Genomic DNA, 22,013 nt, shown 5'->3' on the forward strand with positions numbered 1-22,013 from the left:
CCTTTAATCCCAGCACTCAGGCAGAGGCAGATGCAGGGGCAGACAGTGTTAAGTTGGGAGCCTAGGCCCAAGCCCCTCTCATCTATCCCAGCCCCCAGGCCTGAGAGCTGTATTGATCTGGACTCCAAATCCCAGCATGCCGGGTCAGGACCACTCCCACAGGGTATTTATGTGAGCTCCCAAAGGAGGATCACGTGGTCCCTTTTCCTTCCTCCCGGTGGTCCTGGCTCCCCCTCGGGGCTACCCGAGAGCGCAGGAATCCCATTAAACCTGGATATTTCTTGATTTGGCTTGATTGGGAATTTGCGTCAGAAGAGAGCTCGCATTAGGAAAAATTCCTAACAGGTGGATCTCTGTGAGTTCGAGGCCAGTCTGGTCTACAAGAGCTAATTCCAGGACAGGCTCCAAAGCCACAAAGAAACCCTGTCTTAAAAAAAAAAAAAAAAAGAAAGAACAAACCTCAAGTTCATATGATAAGAAGTTAAATTGCCTCAAAAACAGCTATGCAGAGATCAGTTCCCCCACTACAAATGAAACTTAAAGAATTTCTTAGTTTACTTTTATTTTTTAACTTTAACTTTTTTAACTGACAAAGTGTGTCTATCTTATGTGACATGCTTTAAAATATGCATCCATTATAGAGCTACTAAGTCAAGGTAGTTATTTTCCTAAAGTTCACATATTTTCTGATAAATTACACATGTTGAAGAGAAAATGATTCTGGCTCTCAATTCTAAGAGGGATTTATCATATTGTTATGTGAAAGATATAGGGTGATGTAATAGATACATTGAGAGGCTAATTTTATCAACATTTTGAAAAACAAAAACATGATCAGTAAAGTTTTGTTATGAGGGTGCTGCACTCCACAGCAGTGCATTCAGGGCCTTCTGTTCTCCTTTTAGCTGGACGATGCTGATGCAGGTCAGATCTTCACTGAGTCACATTGGTCTGTTCTGAGTCCTGTATTCTCTCAGCAGCTTTTAGGGTGTTGTTTTCTTGGGTTCTAAAAATACACCTTTAAAAGTTTGTTGTTTTCAATGTTAAGTATGATAGACATACAGAAACCCACAGGCGTTGCCCTTCTCTCTTCCTTTACCTCCCTTGCCCTGTCTGTTTCTTGTTGCTGTAATCTGAAGACCTGTAGTTTTCAGCAGTTATAATTCCTCACTGTCTGTTGCTGTGATCGAAGCCTAACAAAGCAACTTAGAGAAGGAAGGGATCATTTTTGTTGACAGTCCATCATGGTGAAGAAGGCATGCATGTGGCAGGAGCGTGAAGCTACTAATCACATTGCATCAGCAGGTGGAAAGCAGAGAGAGGAATGAGATTGCTCAACTCCCTTTCTCCTCTGGCCAGGACCCTTGGCCCATTGACTGGTGCTGCCCATATTTAGGGTGAGTGTTCTCATATCAGTTAACCTAACCTAGGAACTCCCCATAGTCATGGCCATAGTTTGTTGCCATGGTGATTCACAAATCTACTTCTTGTTAATTTGATATTCAGTCCCAACACTTTAAAGCTGTAATCTTCCTCTGGTCTCCATTGGCTCCTATCATCTCAGAATGCAAAATGTGTTCAGTCCAACTTCAGAAGTCCCCCTCCCCCATCTTTAACTTTAATCCAACACTGTCTAGATGTCCACAGTTAAAGTCTTTTTTGAGTGATTGTTACACAAGCAAAAAGATCTGAGTTTTAATAAATCCCCAGCACCCACTTAGAAGCTGAGTGTAGTTGCATGAGTCTATTACCCCTCATTGGCGTGTGGAGGCAAGCAGATCCTGGGAGCTTGCTGCCTACTCAGCTCAGCTGAAAAAGAACTTCAGGTTCAATGAGAATTTCTGTTTCAAAAACTAAGATGTAAGACAATAGAGGATGACACCCAAAATATCCCCCGGCCTTCATGCGCATGCTTCAGAGTGTAAGGCCCTCTGTGTATAGCGTACAACAAAACAAATAATGAAAAGCCTAGACAGATTCACCAAGTCCCACATGCTAAACATATGCTGGGTATATGTTTTGATCAATCCTTACTATGTCTGGGCTTCAGAGGGCTTGGGTAGCTCTGTCCCCGAGTTCTGCTACGTATAGCACACATAATTTCTCTCTTAGGCCAACTCTGCTCCTTGCCTTCAGCTTTTTTCAGCAGATGACCTATGATTCTGGTGTGTGTAGCATTCTGGAGTGTTCATTACAACTTGGGCTTCACCTTCACAGCTTCAGGCAGTGTCCTCTTTGCAGATACTCTGCCACATATTGCCATTCCTGGGAAACCAGTGCCATGTGGATCACACTGCCAGGTCTACATTCAGCTGGGATGAAGCCTGGTCCCCTTAGACCACAGTTCCAACTACCTTTGTGTCTGGCCTAGTGAAATGGTTCCTTAGGCAGAGAACCCCTTTGTCTGCATATCCCCATCTTTTACAAGACAGCCTTTGATGAGTGAGCACCTTTCCTCCTGTTTCAGTGCAGAGCAATGTTTCTCTTTAACGTGCTAGTAATAACTAGGTACATATAGCCAGTTTTGAACCTGTCTTATCTATAACTTCGAATTCACTCGCAATTTTCTTCACTAAACTGCACATTTTGTGGATGACTTTCTGCCTCACTTTTTGCTCTTTTTCACTATAGACTTGGATGAAAGCAGAAAGCAATAACCATGACATAGCCTGAATGCTCTCCTGTCTTGATATCTCCAATGCCAAACAAAACAGACCATTTTTGGTAATTCGGCCTCGCTCAAGTTCTCAGGATATTGGCAGAAGGCAGCCACATTTTTTTTTTTTTTAGCAGGATGCAACACACAGTGTGTCTAGCCTATCCCTGATAGAGTTCTTGTTCCCTCTCTGAACCGTCATAATCTGGGCCTCTTACTGTCTATGTTTTCCTCAGTATTCTGGTCTCCCAGATTCCTAACAGAGTGGTCCATTTAGCTCTGCTTATCGCGTTCTAAGGTTTTTCTAACCCGGTGTTTGAGACTCCTCCACACTCCTCCTTTAAGCCAGGTCTAAAGGGCTGTGAACCACATAGGTGTATCACAGCAACAGCCCCACTTCTTAATACCAGTTTTCTGTAGTAGTTACTTTTGTTGTTACTCTGATAGAATACCTGGTAAAGCAACTTGACTCACAGTTTGAGGATGCAGTGCATTATGACATATCATCCATATGTAAGTGTAACATGTAAATATGAAGAATTTGGAAATCATGAGTTACCTGATATGTCCAGTTCTAGTCTGTCCTCATGAAAGTGTTCCTTTCCTAGACTCTTCTCCCATTTTATATTTTATAACTCTCAACAGCATCAGCACTTTATTTGTTTAGTCTTATAGTAGATCTCAAAGAGTTACAGGCTTGCTTTGTCATATAAATGCAAAAACACACTGTAAGGAGTCCAGCGTCATTCTCCTGGCACTAGCCAAGCTTGAGGGTGTGTAGTGAGTGCTGTGTTTATCAGTTCTCTCTGCTGGCTTTGCAGTGTCATTTTTTACTTACTATTCTTAAACTTCAGATTCCTTCTGCTCACTCCTAGGATCAGGTTGAATGGTGTCAGTAGACTAGAAGAAAAAAATAAATCACAAACTAACAATTTTTTAAGATTAATTATTTATGTCAAAGCAGGTTACTGTCTGCTTGATTGTTTTGTTGTCTGTAAGCATGACTGCCACATTTTTTTTTTGCCCTGTTTTTGTCATTGCAGTATTGTGAGTTTCACCGCTCTCACATAAAGTCCTTACTGGCTTTGTCATAACTGTTGATGTGTTTGCTTTTGTTTTCTGTTTACATTGAGGGCTTTTATGGGGGAGATTTAGAGAGTCAAGTCATGCTTCCATTCTGACATCCTCCTAGAATAAGTGTTTAATTATGTGAAGAAAGTCTTAAAATTGTATTACTGGTTTTTGTTTCACATATTAGTGGAAGCAGTTTCCATATGAAAGTTTAATAGAAAGGGTATGCGCTTTTTTCCATTTATTTGCAAACTTTATAATAAATTTTATGAAATAAATAAAAGAGCACATAAATATAAGCCCATTTTATCTTAAAATAAAAAATGATTCATTCTTTGAATAGCTTTATGTGCATATTTGTGGTAAAATATTTAGTTCCTCATGGAAGCCTGTTCATACAGAATTTCAAAATTCATTTATAAGAGGGGATAATTTAGGTGTTAAAATTCTACTTTGCATTTGTTTGTGAATCCTCCAAGACTATTGTATAGGAAAAGTAGCACCTTTTATGGTTAAATTTTTCAATTTTAAGAATGATGCTAAATGCTTATGATAATATCTTTTAACATTTTAATAATTTTCATTTGGCGTTTATTTTATTCTTTTAATATAGTCTTTTACATCTATATCAGATAATCATTTTATATTTTATTGAAATTTATATTGTCTCAATATTATACTGGAACATAATAGTAAATCAAGCATTTGTTATATTTTTCAGTATTTGACACATCTTATTATCCTGTCTCAGAAAAGTATTTATTGGTATAATTACCCATTATTTTTTCTTTAAAACATCTTTTTTATTTAAAAAAAAAGACTTTTGTTCTTTTGTGTATTACATCCTAACCATAGTTTCCCTTCCCTCCACTCCTTCTCTCCACCCTCTCTCCCCCAGATCCACTTTTCCCTTTCCATTAAAAAAAAAAAAAGCATGCTTCCCAGGGGTATCCACTGAACATGGCCTAACAAGCTATAGTAAGACTGGGCCCAAACCCTCATATCAAGGCTGGACGAAGCAACCCAGTAGGAGAAAAAGAGTTCTAAGTGCAGGCAAAAGAGTTAGAGACGCTTCCACTGTTGAGTCTCATAAGAACACCAAACTATATAACACTAAGGCATATGCTGAGGACCTAGCTCAGACCCATACCGAGTCCGTGATTATGTAATCGAGGTAGCACACATCATTTAAAGTGTACGGTCAGCCTCTTAATATAGCTTACATTCATCTTCAGAAGCTCACCTTGTACATGCTCATAACCTTGTGCCCTTGTGCAGTCAAGCTTCATTCTCTTCTAGTTTTACCCTGGTCAGAAAACAGAAGTGTGCTAAATGTAGTTACAGACCCCTAATTCATTAACCCCCAATCTGTAAAGTGCGTGAGCACTTTACACTGGACACCAGCTGAACAGTGGGTTTTGTAAAATTGGGACAGAAAAACAATAGTGAGAAAAGCTGATCAGTTAACATCAGGTTACTTTTTATTTTAAGTTTTTTTTTCTTTTTTTTGTGTGTATGAGAGTGGGTGTGGGTGTTCCATAGAGGCACAAAGAGAGTGTCAGATATTCTGGAGTTGGAGTTACCTGATGTGTGTGCTGGAAAATGAACTTGAGCCTCTTGAAGAAAAGTAAGTGCTTGGAACCCCTGAACCATTTCTCTAGTTCCAGGTTCCTTCCTTCCTTCCTTCCTTCCTTCCTTCCTTCCTTCCTTCCTTCCTTCCTTCCTTCCTTCCTTTCTTCCTTCCTTCCCTCCTTCCCTCCCTCCCTCCCTCTCTCCCTCCCTTCCTCCTTCTTTCTTTCTATTTACTCAAGGTTAAAGCAGAAGAGGTCAGGTGAAATCTATTTTCAGGACAAGTTGATCTGTTTGGGGATCCATTTACTTCCTTAAAGTTTCAATTTGATCATGTGACATTGTGTAAAGTGTGTGGGATGGGGTAGGGTGGATGTCGGGTGTCTTTATCACTCAAGATTTAGTTTTTGAGACCTCTGTTATTCAACCTGGAGCTCATCCTTTATTTCACTGAGAGCCAGTGAACCCCAGGTTCTGCCTGTCTCCCCTTCCTACCTCTGCACTGGTGATAGAGGCACATGCCACCATCCCTGACTTTTCATGTGACTGATGGGAGTCCAAACTCAAATTCAAGCAACTTACCCCTGGAGCCATCTCTCTAGCTTAGATGATTGACATTTAACAGGAGTGACTTCATTTTGGTTTAGTAGTTTGTTCTTTGGGTGCCTAATAGAGGGAATCAGTCCAGAACCATGGCTTCCTATAATGATTCTGGATTTGGTCTATAAGTTTTCTTATTCTAAAAATTTAGTGTGAATGAAATTGTGTTCATTTTTGACTGGCTCCTTTGACCTAGCAACCTTTCATTGCATCCGTACTGCAGAGTGCTCTAGTATTTTGTTGTCATAGAATATTTCTTTGGAGTAGAATTTCTAAGTCGTATGTTAATTTTTTTAAGCAACTGACAAAGTTTTTTTCAAAGTGACTGTACCATTTTACATTTAAATAGTAATGTATGAAGATCCAGGTTTTTCCATAACCCCGCCAACGTCTCTTAAAAAACAGTTCTTTTTAAAGATTATAGCCACTCAAGTTGGCTTGAAATGGTTTGAGTTGTCTTATTCTCCTGACTAATAACAAGTGTGCCTTGTGCATGCAGCGTCTGTGGAGGCCAGAGAGGGGTCGATCCTTTGAGACTAGAGTTGCAGACAGTTGTAAGATGTAGGTGCTGGGAACCAAACCCAGGTATTCTTTCAAGAGAGCAGCAAGTGGTTAATTTCTGAGCCCCCTCTCTTGCCTGTTCCTAAATTGTGTTATTTTAGTTTTTATTGTTATGTTGTAACTTTTTTCCTCCTAAATACTTGATCTTTATCAAATTCATTTGAAAATATTTGCCCCTGTTTTAGGAATCGTCTCATTTATGTGATGGTACCCTTTGAAATATAAAAATAATTCACAATAGGTTTTGTTGTTTTGTTCTGTGTTAGGACCTATTTCAGGACCTTATACCTGTTTTAGGCAGTGCTCTGCCACTGAGCTAGATATCAGCCTTTTGTGAATCTAATTTTATGTCTTTTTCTTTTATTTTGATACTTAATACTTTGTGTCGTAATAAAGCATAGTGTAGTCTAGGGCAAGATTTTGTTTTTCTTTTGAGTTTTGTAGTTTTTTTTTATATCTCACATTTAATAATGTGACTGCTTTGAGCTAAATTGTTTTGCTATCTGTTATGTTATTTAAAAAGTATTTTTAATTCACTATGAAAAATGTAAAATAGCTTATGATCTGAGGAATAATTCCTAAGAGCTTTACTTTCTGGTTCGTGACTCCTGACCATTAAATTAACATACCTGTCTGGAGCCTGGAGCTCTGCTTGCTGGAGAAGCCAGAGGCAGTTTGTTCTCTGAACAGATGGTGGCAGTAGAGCTTCAGTGAATGAAAATTGTGGTTCTTCTAAAAACTCAGCCTTTTTTAAGTTAGGAATTTTCTTGATGTGTTTGATCTGTCTTCTTTTTGGAAGTAGTTTATTAGGCACTAAGTTTAAAGTCTTTTTAAAAGATTCTTTAATATTTAAATTTAAGGACTAAATTTAATATTTAATATTTAAATTTGTCCCCCACTGTCAAAAATTATTCGGGATTCTCAGTTTATGAACCCAGTTCGTGAGATATGACTGTGATTTGGTGAGCTTGCTCAGTGCCTCCAAACTTAAGACACAATTTTCTCAAATGCCCATGGTGTATTTTTCCACTTTTCCTTCATTATTTCATTCCTGCCTGTGATTTTTGCATAGTGATAAAGTAATAGAGTAATGGCTAAAATGCTGGTAAATGCTAAGCTATTCATAAGCTCATTTCAGAGACAAGCTGGCAGGTTACAGTCTGAGGGTGCATACTATAGAAGTTAGATTTATGGATAATACCCTTGTTTTAATCCAATAATAAAAGTTTTATGTCGTCTCAGAATTAGAGCTGTGTCTTTATAACTGAATATTAAGCATGGTTAAGTGTTTTCTTTAGTCTTTGGCTGTTGTTTTCAAGATAGGGAAAGAGTCTGAAGAGATGGCTCAGTAATTAAGGTCACTGGCTCATCTTCCAGAGGGTTTGATTCTCAGCACCCACAACTGTCTGTAACTCTACTTCTGGAGGCTCTGACTCCTTCTTGGCAGCAGGCATGCACATGGTATACAGAAAGACATGCAGGCAAAACATTGATACACATTTTTTAAATGGAAGAAGTAACAAATATTGAGCACTTATTGTTTGTTTAGCCCTATGCCAAGTACTTATGTATTAAAAAACTAAGTATGCTTGTATACTTATTAAAATATTGTCTTATTAAAATTGTTCTTCCTGAAAAGTAAGTAATGCTATTTTTATTCTAAAATTTCCAGAGAGGGAAAGAGACTAGGAAAGCAAATTATTTAACTAGGGTCACATTAGATGGTAAAACCAATATGCGTGCAGATATTCAATTGTAGTACCCTTTTGCATATTAAATTTTACAGAAATGATATGTACCTATATGCATCACTCTCCAACTTGTTTCGCTTTTAAATCCAAAAGTCTTTCTTGAAAGTCTCTGTCTTGCTTACTATAACATAGAGATGTCTGGCCAATTGTCTTACCTCATGATTACATGGTTCTGTTTGTTTAAAACACTGACACCAGCTGCCTGGGAAACCTCCAGCTGGAGCCTGCCTTACTGGGCTTCTCCACTAGAGGGCGCAACAGGTGTTTCTTTTTTGTTATTGTTATTAAAATAGTAATGGAGTAATACGTTGCTTTTCCTTGTGATTATGAGAAAGGAGATATTTATTGCATATGGCTGTTACAGTGTCCTGCCTGTTCTGTCTTTTTCTGCAGGTTGTTCATTTTTGGATCCTATGACAGAGAAGCAAATGTTCATTGCACACTTGAGTTGAGCAGTGGTGTTTGGGAAGAAAAACAAAGGAGTTCTATTAAGACGGTAAAATGGGTAGTTTTACATTTATGTAAGATTTATTCTGTGAGCATGCCTTTATTAGTACTTCCTTATTCTTAGATTTATTGTTGGTCATAAGCAGATAGTTGTTATTGTTTGTCTGGCTAACAATAACCAGTAGCACCATCACTAATAAAATAGATCACCTGGAACTAGTATTGGGCAGACTGAACAAGAAGCAATCTGTTCAACTTTCTTTTAAAAATGTTAGTGCTGTTTCAGGTAAAGAATCAGAGGTTGTAATTTGTGTATGTGTGTAGGTGTACATGTGAATTCACATGTAAAAGGCCAGAGCTCCAGGGAATTCCTTAGATGCATCTATCTTTGTTTTTTCAGACAAGGTCTCACACTAGCCTGAAGTTCACCAAGTAGGTTAGGTTGGCTGACCAGTGAGCTCAGAAACCCACCTATCTTTTCCTTTCTCGTGTTACCATGCCTGATTTAAAAAAAAATAAAACAAAAACTAAACAAACATGGGTTCTTGGAAGTCTACCTTAGCGTCCTCATGCTGCAGAGACAAACACTTTACTGACTGAGCTGTCGCCCCAGCCCCTAGAATGAATTAGTTTTACTGAATGCCTCAGAAGGCTTGTGAGTTCACATTTATTAACTCAGCAGTATTTTATGAACAGTATTACTCTGTGCTAGGCACTGTTCCTAATGCTGGAGAAACAGTTGAAGACAAGAAGAGGTACTGTTCCCATGGGACTGGTGTCAGCTAAAGTGTGAGATCATAGAAGGAGCTGTCAGTAAACCAGAAAAGTGAAGGTGGCTGTCGCCAGAGCTTGATGACTACTCCAAAGAAAACAGGATTTACTGTTGGGAACACCCTTAAATTCAAAAGTCGGTGGGGTACAATGTCCTTGGGAGGAATAGAATAATTTTGACCTGAGTGGGAAATAGAAATGGAATTAAGCTAGCAAAGGAGGTTGGGATGCTGGATTGTGAGAAAGTTGTAAGCGTTGTTGAAGATTGTGAATGTGATAGAAGACTACAAGTTCCGTGTGTGTGTGTGTGTGTGTGTGTGTGTGTGTGTGTGTGTGTGTAGGTATAGGCATGTAGGCCAGAGCTCGCTATAAATTGTCTTTCTCTGTCACCCTCTACCTTATCCTATTTTGAGACAGGGAATCTAACTGAACCTGGCATTCATGTTTTGGCTATACTAACAGGCCAGGCAACTAAGGGATCTGATTCTCACTGCCCCATCTTGCTCCCAACTCCTAACCCCAGCACTAGGGTTAAAAATTATCATTACCATGACCAACATTTGTTTAAGTTACTTTTGTCTTTTTAGACAGTCTCACTATGTCCCCATGGCTGGCTTGGAACTCATTATATAGACGAGGCTGACTTGAACTCATAGGATCTGCTTGCCTCTGCCTTCCAAGTACTGGGATTAAAGGGTGCACCCACCACTCCCAGTCGGCACAGTGTTTATGTAGTTGCTGGGAACCTAAATTCAAATCCTCAGGCTTGTTCATCTCTCCAGCTCAAGGCAGGCAGATACAGATCTCTCTCTCTCTCTCTCTCTCTCTCTGGTCATTATTCCTGCCCCAACTTTAAGTTTTCATTTTTAATCAATTTAAAGTAGCTTCTCCAAGGAATGAAATAACCAGTTTTAGAATTTGTGCTGAAATACATAACTGTATGAGAAAGCATTATTATTTTGTCTGGTTAAATTTTGGCTTTGAGTTGCTCATAACTTGCCATTGCTGCTGGCATTTTCAATTTCCTTTATTTTATTTTCAAAGATACGAGATTAGACAGCTATTATATTTTGCAGCAAAGGTTAGTAAGACTTTTAATTTTGAATCATTATTTTAGGCCTTAGTATATGTCACAGGTAGTTTTCAAGAAAAAAATTTAGGTTACTAATTATACCAGGTACTGAAAATGTCAACAGTAGTATCTGCAACCAATAAACTGAAGTTCTGTGTATTTAATAATTTTAATAAGACAAATTGCTATTTTCAAAGGCAATATAAAGCATTAGGAATAGACTTTGATACTTTGTGATTTATTGGAAATTTGAATATTAAATCTCACATTATTAAAAACAGATATGCTAGGTCATTTAATGGTCTACCTATGTATAAATATAATTTTCAAGTTTAAGTACATTTTTAATGTTGAAATTTATTCAGTAAATTTGATCATTAGTTGCAGTGAATGTGAAGAATGAAAGGAAGTCACTCACCTCCCTTGCGCTAACACTGGGGATTCAACCCGGGCGTCACAGATGCTGAGCTTGTCTTCTGCCCTCTAAGTTTTTATTCTGTGGTAGCATCTGTTCACGGCTGGACTTAAACCTGTCCTCCTGCTTCAGCCTTCTGGGAAGCTGGGATTACAAGTCTGCTCCACTTGTCTCTTCAAGGGTTTAATGAGCTTTTGAGGTTTTAGAGCTTTACTGTAACCAAGGATTCTGGCTGTCTCTTCATCCTTAGTATGAAGTCTTGTTTTCGTGATTGTATGACGTCTGATGTACTCCTAAGTATTCATTTTGCAAGAAAAACGATGAAGTTCAAGGCAGACTTGATAGGCATCAGCCAACGTGGCATTATAGTTGGGTTTCTTTATTTTGTTTTGGGGTGTGTCGGAAGGAGAGAAGAAAGAGAGTGCACACTCGAGTGAACATAAGTGGTAGTCCAGGCATATATGTGCCACAGGGTACAGGACAGTTTGGGATGTCATACTACCCATCCCCCTCTCTCACCATTGCTGCATGTGCTAGAGTAACCGCCTGTGAGCTTCTGGGGGTTCTTCTGTCCCTGTCTCTGATCTCATGGGATTACAGGAATTTGGTGCTACACCTGCTTTATGCAGGTTCTGGGGCAAACTCAAGTCCTCCTGCTTTTGCAACAAGTACTTTACCTGCATCTCCTCCTTGAATGCTTTTCTAGACACTGTTTCCAGGGATTTTCATCTAACAGCTCATTGGCAGAACTGAGTCATATAGTATGGGAAACCTGAGCGTGTGTGTGTGTGTGTGTGTGTGTGTGTGTGTGTGTGTGAGAGAGAGAGAGAGAGAGAGAGAGAGAGAGAGAGAGAGAGAGAATATGAATGTGTGCATGCAACATGTAAGTGTTGGTGTATATTCGTGTAGAGGCCAGCTAGGGATGTCCACCTTCATTTTTTCAAGTGGGATCTTTCACTGGCCTGGAACTCATTAAGTAGGCTAAACTGGTTGGTCATTGAGTAGTGAGCTCCAAGGAATCTACCTGTCGCTGCCTCCCCAGCACTTGGATTACAAGTGTGTGCCAACACATCCACGTCTTCTTGTTTGTAGATGGAAATTTTTGTCCTGCCTGGTCCCACAGCCATTCAGTCCCAAATAAACACAGAGGCTTATAGTAATTATAAACTGTTTGGCCTATTTCTCAGGCTTATTACTAACTAGCTCTTACAACTTAAATTAACCCATAGTTCTTTCATAATTCTTATCTATGTTTAGCCATGTGGCTTACTGCCTTTTCTCAGTAAGGCATTCTCATCTTGCTTCCTCTACTTCTGGGTGACAACTGCATCTCTGCCTTTCCTCTTCCCAGAATTCTCCTAGTCTGGTCACCCTGCCTATACTTCCTGCCTGGCTACTGGCCAATCAGCATTTTATTAAACCAATAAAAGTGACAAATCGAAGAGCATTCTCCCACAGTGTTTGTTTGCTTGCTTTCTTTTAATGTGGCTATTGGGGGTCAGATTCAGATCCTCTGTATGTCATGGTAAGCACTTTGACCAACTGAAAAATAGAATTATGAATGGTTTTTAGGTAGCTAGCCCACAAGAAAACAAACCTGTTTGACTGTTTGATGACTTTTTTTAAAAAAGTAAATAGAAATAGAGGGTGTGGGGAAGGCATTCAGGAAGTGAGTGCCCTTTGTAGATGTTCACAAACCCCCATCTTCTCTAGCATTTGTAAAAATCTTAGGCTGTTTTCATGGTACTCTGTTTCTTGCATGTATCCCATATGGAGAAATGTTTCCTATCCTCTGCCAACTGACTTCTTTTGCATGTTACTATTCCTGCAACTAACCCCATGAAATAACTATGTAAAGATAAATATATGGGGAGAAACTAGTGTTATCAACTGAAAGGATAGTGAGGTGAGTAGTAAATCCAGGTACTACTGGGTAGGGAACTCCATCTGTGAAACTATGAAGAGAAATCTCATGGTACTGATAATTAATGCTACTAGAGAGCTTAAGAAGTCTTTGGTATCACTGCAAGCTACATACATGCTGATATACAAATATTAACATGTTTCTTATACTGTTTGTTTTGCAATTCAGTTAGTGAAAGTTCTGGAAGGAAAGAGAAGGCTGATTAATGATCTTTAAGATCTAATTGACAGAAATTATTGTGTCCCATTGCCTGATCAAATCCCCTGTATGATTCCTTAAAGATAAGGCCTGACTCCTTGATATTGCCAAGAAGGGGACCTGTCTATCCTGGTCCCTGTTTTTTTCCTTGCTCTCTCTTCTTCCTTCCATTCTCATCTTCAGTCATGTTAGCTTTCAGTCCTTCTTACTGGCCTTATCCTGTGCAGTACATTTCTAATAATTGTGCACCCTTCTTAAATTGTCTTAAAATTCTTTCTTGAAAAGTGTAACATATGCTAATCCAGCGTGTGTTCCATACACATTTATAGTCTTCAGAATTCTGCTCGTGCCAGCCAGGCCTTCGCTTGCTTGCCCTTGTTCAAATAACTTCCTGGACTTTGGTCCTGGTTCATTCCTGGAAGGACTGACCTCAGACAGCTGTTCAAGTTTGCAGTGTCAGTAGCTTTTAACTGTAGATGATGGATGTGAAATACTCCTGGGGCACGAGAGTGGACCAGAGAGACGAGAGTGTTTTTTCTCTAACCTTGACCCTGTCTGGCAGCTGGTTTATCTTCTTTGGCCCATGCTTCTCACAGTACCACCATTCCAGTTTCTACTTGATGCTCAATTCCCAATAGTACATGTTACCGCTATCCTTCAGTCTAAGGTTGATAGTGACCTCTTTTGCTGGTATCTGAGTTTTATTCTGTTATCCTGTTTGGAGCTCAGTTCTTCTGTCACCAACTAGTCATTCCCCTTTATATATTGCCCTCGCTTTCCAGTATTTCAGAACTTTCCCTCTGTACCAGTGTCATCGTATCCTACCTTCATTATCACTTCTGGGAGACTTTTCCTTACTAGCACAAACCTGTTTGTTAAATACTTGTCACAGCTGGAGTATTATAGTTATATTTGTATGATAATTTTCAGTAAGTGCCTTGATTGGTTTTGTTCTGCATAGTCAGTAACTATTCTGGGAAGACTAAATGTAGCTCTCTGGACAGGAACCTCCAAGTACGCTTAACAGTTTTTCTTCTAGACCTTTAGGGTTTCAGGATGACTTTCAGTCATACTTTGATCTTTCTTCTTCCCAGAATATTTCCCATCTCTGTTAAGCAAATAAAAATCTTTAGGATGAGGAATCCTACCAAATGAGATTTACTGCTCAATATTGCTTTTGTGAAAAGCTGTTTTTAACATGTGCGAATCTTACAAATGTAGTACCTAGTGATGTAGTGTTTTCTTTCTGGCAGTACTAAAAGCATCAAAAGAACGCCTCATGAGTGTATTCAGCATTGCTGAAATAAATGACTTAGCACGATTTAACGTTGAACTGTCTTCACTTCCTTTTTAGTTTTGGAGACTTTCAGAAGCCTTGTTGGATAATAAGGAATAAAAATCTACATTTCCAGATCTGTCTGCACACTATTGACAGTGCCTACAGAGGATTTAAAAGGACTCTGAAAAACTGTAATTTTAAGTGAGAACATTTGAGCTGAGACAGACAGACTTCTGAATACATTAGGCCAGATGCCTAGGACTTGGCATTTTGGTGTGTTTACTTAAGACCACATGCCTGGCAGGTCAAATTTTGGTGTGCCTATTTAACCATTTGCCATTTGCAGTCTTAATCTTATCAAAAGGAAGAGAAAGATTAAAGCAAATAAAGCTTTTTTGAAAATGTCAGTCTTTTATGAAAACTTTGGTTTAGTTCAGTTTAGTTCAGTTTGATAACATTTGAGAATACAGTGGGGAGCTGCTGAAATTTTAACCATATGTAACATTTTATAATTGGCTTCTTACATAAGTTAAATGTCTTTCAGCTCTAATAAATAGTAAACCCTACATAATATTTTCACTCTTAAAAAGTTCATCTTAGATAAAAATAAGGGACAAAATTCTCTGTCTCAGCTTTCTGCACTCTGATATGATTGTGAAATTCTGTCAAGGAGTAAGAATTTATGTTAAAATATTGTTTACTTCAAATCAAGCTAATCTAAGACTCTAAAAATGAGGAGGAAATAACAATATTAGGTATAATTCATTTTATGATCCTTCTTGTCAAGAGAAATAGATCAGCATTCCTGTGTGCATCATATATTGCTATTAGCAGCTCAGAATTTGTCAGAGTTTCAGTGCAAAAGAACTGTGCGCTTCTGAGGGAAAGTCGCATTCTTTAGGGAAAACTAGTAAATAATGTGTTAAAGAGGTGACAAATGAAAAACTTTCCAGAATAAAAGCTTTAAAGAGCACCTGAGAAACAGTAGAGACTATGGAGGTTTTTTGAACAAAAGCATTCATCAGATTCTCTCTTTAGGGGAGACTAAGAGTGGGATTTGAGTCTTTTGGCAGCATAGTCATGTCGGGGTCTAAATCTGTCTCGGCTCATCTACAAGTACTTTATTATTTTGTAAATAAGACTGATAATGCTTCTCTCAATCTCATGAGAGGCAGGTGCTTCTTTATCTGTGTCTGGCATAGTTCCTGGCATGAAGAAGGTCATCAGCAATATATTGGAGCTAAATAGAGTCAAGGATGTGATCAGGCAAGGGGAAGACTTGCAATAGTAGAGGAGAATGGACAGCTAAACTAGGTTAGTAATTGTGGAAATAAAAGAATGGAATCAAAATGGCTTTGGATGTCTCTGAGAATGGAAGAGTTTTAGAGATTTAGCCAGAAAGATGAAGAGGTAAACAAAAGAGAAAACAGCGAATATTCTGGACAACCTAACTTTGAAGTGATAGTGACCAAACAAAGGGCAGTCCAGAGATGGAGTTTTCTTTTGATTTGATGATTATTTTGTTTTTATATTTTCAGTGCTATTGCTTCAGCTTCCAGTGAACTTTCAAATTGAACATTTTGTTTGGACTTCATGCCCTCTTTTTAAGTCTCTTCTTTCGTATAGGATAGGGGAAATGGTAGTTTCATAATATAGTGGTTTAAAACTAAAATTCATTTTGTATTTTAGCAGTGTTAGGGATCAAAACCCAGGGCCTTAAACATGCTAAGCAAGTATTTCAGCAGTGATTTACATCCCCACCTCTAATAATAATAATAAACATTTATTATTATTTTAAATAATAAAAGTGATAAATAAATAAATAATCATTTGTTTGTTTGTTTGTTTGTTTTGAGACAGGGTTTCTCAGTGTAACTTTGGAGCCTGTCCTGGAACTCACTCTATAGACCAGGCTGCCTCAAACAAATAGAGATCTGCCTGCCTCTGCCTTCTGAGTGCTGAGATTAAAGGTGTGCGCCACCACTGCATGGTCTCTACTTTTATTTTTAAGGGCTGTTGAAGGGGCTTGGGAAGTGGCTTAGTGGGTAAAGTGTTTGCCATGTAAGCATGAAAAAAACGGAGTTTGCTCTACAGCACTGTGTAAAAGCCAAGAATGGTGGTAGGAATCTGTAACCTCAGCAACAAGGACTTGGGGTGGCGTGTTGACAGGCAGATTCCTAGAGCTTGTTTGCCATCCTGTCTTTGGACAGGTGACTGAGATTCTGTAGTAAAAGGAGCGGTTCCCGGCTAGCTTTACCTGAAATAACAACACACAAATTGTATTCATTTAAACACTGCCTGGCCCATTAGTTCTGGCCTCTTATTGGCTAACTCTCACATATTGATTCAACCCATTTCTAATAATCTGTATATTACCACGTGACTGTGGCTTACCAGGCTGAGTCTAACCTACGTCCGTTTCAGAGAGGAGAACCATGGCGTCTGCCTGACTCTGCTTCTTTCTCCCAGCATTCTGTTTTTTCTAGTCCGGCTATCTAAGCTGCTGTCCTATCACAAGGCCAAGGCAGTTTCTTTATTTGACCAATGACAGGAACACATAGACAGAAGGCCTTCCTACTCCACAGGTATCTTGGGAAGTAAGGTGAAGATGAAGAACAGCAGAAGACACCTGGCACTTATTTCTGGCCTACGCATACACAGACATGTACACAAACACATGACATTTGGTCTGCACATATGCACACATGTACACAATAACACATGCAAAAAATTACTGTTGAGAAAACTAAAGAGGTAATAGTCACAAAACATAAGCATTGCTTTTAGGTTCTATTTCTTAAGATGTTTTACTTCACAGTGAGCCAAGAAGAACTCCAGAACTAACATACTTTTCAAAACACAGTAGCACCTTCCCACAGAATCTTTTTTTTTTACCAGATGACTCTTTTTTCTGAGTCATGCACAGATGCTGGATACAAAGTTGTTTCATGAGTGGTTCAGGAAAGTATTAAAGGTACTGCCAGGGTTCATGCAATTAAGTGGTATCCACCTTACTACCCATATGTACTAAGTCAGAGAGAAAATAATGCCCAGTTAGCAAACATCAGAATCATTCTGCAAACCCCATACAGAGTGACCCACAGCTGGCATTCTGTTTTACTATTGATGTAATAATTTGACTTCAACAGAAGTAAGAGACTAGGTTGCTCTGGATCAACTATGAATGACCTGGAAACATGGATTCTGGTTAACTCTGAATGATATATTCCATCATGGAAGCAGTTACAGAAAACTTTTACAGTCACAGAACAGAAAAGGAAAATCATAAATTAGTGTACATACTATTTACATTGGTAAGAAATATCAGGCAAGTGAATCACAATGAGTTGGGAAAATTTCTTGTGTAGATTTCAGATGTTATAGTATACTTGACATTTGGATTGATGGGGTGCTACTAATCTTAACTAAGACATCCTGAGAAGCTTAAAATTGATAAACTAGGAGAATGTTAGGCCAGATAAAGAAATTAAGACAGTTGGCGAACATCCATAGATTTTGATTATGAACTTGTAACATTCCATCTCCCAATAATTATGTTCTAGTTAGTCCAGGTTAAGCAAGCAATCTATAGGATATATACTGTAGATTCAGCTTCTTCAGAGGACATTTCACACTGCTATATCATCTTCACAAATGGTATCCAGTATGTCTGGGTTCAAATCCACATTCTTCCATTTTAGTTCTATGATGGTAAACACTTTACTTCATCACTTCTAGAGAAGAGGAGTCACTTCTGCCCAAGTCCTTTGCCCCATACCTTCAAATCTTCCTGTAAAATCTTGGGCCTTGAGAGAAAGTGATCCTTTTTCTTTGTTTTTTAAGATAAGAAAGCCAAGATGATGAAGCGATGACTCAGTGATTAAAAGTGTTAGCTGTTCTTAGAGAGAATCTGGGTTCAGTTCTCAGCAGCTGGGACTATATAGTGGCTTAGAACTATCCACAACTCTGCTTCCAGATTTCCAGTTATGAACTGGAGCCCTCTTTTGCTCTCCAAGGGCAACCGACATGTATATAGTACACATACATACGCACAGTAAACTATTCATAAAGTAAAATCTAGAGCCAAATGGTGACTCTAACATAAGCAGGTTTACTAAAAGAAGGAAGGTGGCTTATTTGAGAGAATGTCCTTGTCGGGGACTATTTAAGTAGCCTGCGTGTTACTGTCAAATGATTCAGGGAAAAAAAATGTGCAGGAGAAAGGCAAATGTGATGAAACAGTGATAAGGAAATATGGCTCAGGATAAATAGGAAAAAAATGTAACTTTTCTGTTATTCCTGAAATTATTTCAAGATAAAAAGTTATCTTTTTAGAAAACCATATCAAAAATATCTTTCCCTAAGTCTCCCCACAGACTTTGTAGTATATAAATCACTTTCCAGCAGTATACTGTTAATATGTAAAGGTGAAGGTTCATTTGGTGACTCAGATTTAGAGCTGTCTCTCGGATAGAAATTTCAAAGGACATGAGTATTCCATGCTGTTGTTTCCATAACAACCTCAGCCTTCACCTACTTTTCTTAGCATTTTATTTCACTAGAATGGTTGCATAAAATTTAAATTTGTTTCAAGTCAAAGCATTAATAAAGGCTTTAATCAAATTTAAAAAGAGAAAACCTTAAGTGTATTGATTATTTAGATGGAATTATTTTAGCAGCCTTTTGAACCTAAGCAGAAGACCATTTTTATTCCTTAGATCTCTTAGGTCATTTGTATTTATATAAGGACGTTTCTGTTCAGTGCATTTCTATGTCTTTGTTGTATCTGTGTGACTGAAGGACACTGTCCTAATTGACCATTCAATTACTTTAGAAGCTAAGTTACCTGATGGCCAAACTGCCATTCTGTTTGGAGAAGCTTGACCCCCCCACCCCCATAAAAAAAGAAAGTCTTTCTGAGGAAAGATTATGTAGGTATCTGGCTTGTGTTTGACATTTATGCCCAGTTTCATTGAATCACAACAATAGCCCAGTGTACTAACATAGTGGCCCCTTCACTGTGACTTGGATATGATGATTTGTTTCTCCTAAAGGTTAATGAATTAGAAGCTTGACCCCAGTTTGGCAATATAGAAGATGCTAGCACCTTTAAGGAAGTGAACCCTTAGGACACATCCTTGGGTCACAGAGTTTTCTCAATAAAATTAAAGTAGCTCTCTAGGATACTTGATGCTCTCTAAAGAACAAGTTACAAAGGAGCCCAGCTGAATTACTCTGGCTTCCTGTAAATGGAAACTGTGCTTTCGTTTCTTGACTGCCCAGACCCAAATAATCACACAGAAACTATTTTAATTACAACAGTGTTTGGCCAGTGGCTTAGGCATATTCCTAGCTAGCTCTTACATCTTAAATTAACCCATTTCTATTAATCTGTGTATCACAATGAGTCTGTAGCTTACAGGTAATGTTCTGGCATCTTTCTCCCCTAGTGACTACATGGTGTCTCTTTGTCTCTGCCTATTCTCTTTGTTTGGATTTCCTGTCTGGTTTTACTCTGCTAAGCTATTGGCCAAAACAACTTTATTCATTAACCAATAAAAGCAACACATATACAGAAGGACCTCCCACACCAGCTTTCTGTTCTACTGTGTGCTCATTCTTTTACACTGTTCCCATTGTAGTGAGTGAGACCACTTATTATGCAGTACTCACAAGAGCTGACTGGTGCCATACCAGTGAACCTCCAGAGCAGCTTAGTAAACCTCTTTTCTTCACAAATATTCTGCATCAGGAATTTTTTGTTATGAACTGATAATAGTTCTTTATAAATAAATCCCATAAGCCAGACGTGACAATGCATACATTTTAGTCCCAGCACTGGAGGCAGAAGCAGATAGATCCCTATGAGTCTGAGGCTATCTTGGTCTACACAGTGGATTCTAGGACAGCCAGGGCTATATAGTGAGAGCCTGTCTCAAAATGGAAAGAGTCAAGGAGGGAGGGCGCAACAACAAAACAACAGATCACTTTCCAAATTTCGTGAAACTAATACTTATAGCCAGAATTCAACCCAGCTGAATACAAAACTATCCCAAGTAACATTTTAGTTGTCCTTCAGAATTTTTTTTCAATTTGCCATAACTTTTAGGGCTTAGGGTATAAGCTAATTTTTGTGGGTTTTTAGCTGTTCATTGAACATTAACCACTAAAAAGGTAAATACCATTCTGGTAAGGAAAATGTTTACCTCTATAGTTCATGTGAGAAAATATAATTTAGAATTCATTCTTATCCTATACATTAAGCACCACGGCATGTGAGGGTGTGTAGACGGAGATGGGGGCAGATTATTGCCATCATTGAGACAAGGACATAAAAATCTACTTCTGCAATTTCACCTCACAAAAATTTATGAATAGGTTAAACTGTAATGATAGATCTTTAAAACTATGGGCAATTTAATTCTGGAGTATCAGGGGCTTAGACAATTATTATATTAAATATTTATTCTCAAGATCTGAATTATAATTGACAGGTCGAGATTTCTAAAATTAGCGCTGACAAGATGGCTCTGTAACTAAAACCTGACAACCTAAGTTTGATCCCAGAACCTACATGGTGCAGAGAACCCCCTCCTTCCACATGTGCACCTCCTCCACACACATGCAGTGAATAAATGTAATAAGAATGTTTTTAAGATTTCTAAAGCTAGAACAAACTTCTGTATTGCATAAATTTAACGATTTGCAAGGTAAACATTTATATAGTTGGAAGACAAATGTGTTAGAAATGTAACTGTTTCATGGAATACCAGTTGTCAATTCAGTTTGCTCAGATTACAGAGCACAGATTGCAACCAGGTTGGGAACTACTTCTGTCTATCCAAATAGGAAGCAACAGGCCTGCTGAAAGATCTAGATGGGTAGATTTTGTTTTGTTTTATCATCCACTTTCCTTAAAAGTCACAACCATAATTTGTGAATCTGCTGTCTCCATTAGTACAAGTCAGAAAGAGAAACATATTCTTGTCCGTGTTTGAAGCACGGTTAATAAAAGCTCAGTCAGAAATTAGGATTCAACCTGAAGATTCGAACAGTAAAAACAGCCATCCACTGGCTCTTAACCTCAACCTCAGTCTGAAACGGTGATCCTGCCTCCAGTAATCTCAGAATGAGACTGTGTGTGAGAGCTGTCTGCCCCCATCTTATATTCCTTTCTAGGGCTGAGATTAAAGGCATGCACCACTGGGATTAAAAGTGTTTTTCATTGTGGCTACTGGGATTAAAGGTGTGTGTTATTGTGGCTACTGGGATTAAAAGTGTGTATTACCATAACCTGGTCTATAAGATTGACCAGTGGGACTGTTTTCCCATCTTCAATCAGTCTTTATTTATTAAAATACAATTGAAATGCCACTACACATGTTCATTTCCTACACCAGTATACAGGTGTAAGATAAACAAGAATTTTAGTTTATCTTACTAAACTAAACTGATTTAGTTAGAAGTAACTGAGTTAGATGTATTAGTACTATTACTTAATTATTAGTGAGTTAAAATTCTGAGGAATTAATGAAAAACAACACTTAGATTCTATCTTTTTTTTAAAAAATCCAAAATAATGAATCTCCAAGGATCATTCTGGTGTTGGTCTGATCTACTTCTAAGCAAATATAGGTGGGAGTGCTGATCCAGCTTGGACAACCATCTATCAAGGCAAGTGAGTAGAACTGTGCTGTAT

General features: G+C 38.4%; 1 protein-coding gene across 1 annotated transcript in view; it reads left to right on the forward strand.

The window, feature by feature from the left end:
• Pdzd8 (PDZ domain containing 8) overlaps nucleotides 1-22,013 on the forward strand; it is a 58,184-nt gene that overhangs the window by 24,899 nt on the left and 11,272 nt on the right. The window contains exon 3 of the mRNA XM_048423846.3: nucleotides 8,602-8,704. Coding sequence (XP_048279803.1) covers nucleotides 8,602-8,704 — 103 coding nt within the window. The remainder of the gene's footprint in view (nucleotides 1-8,601; nucleotides 8,705-22,013) is intronic.

This window comes from Myodes glareolus, chromosome 7 (genome assembly GCF_982192425.1).
Source record: "Myodes glareolus chromosome 7, mMyoGla1.1, whole genome shotgun sequence".
Lineage (NCBI taxonomy): Eukaryota > Metazoa > Chordata > Mammalia > Rodentia > Cricetidae > Myodes > Myodes glareolus.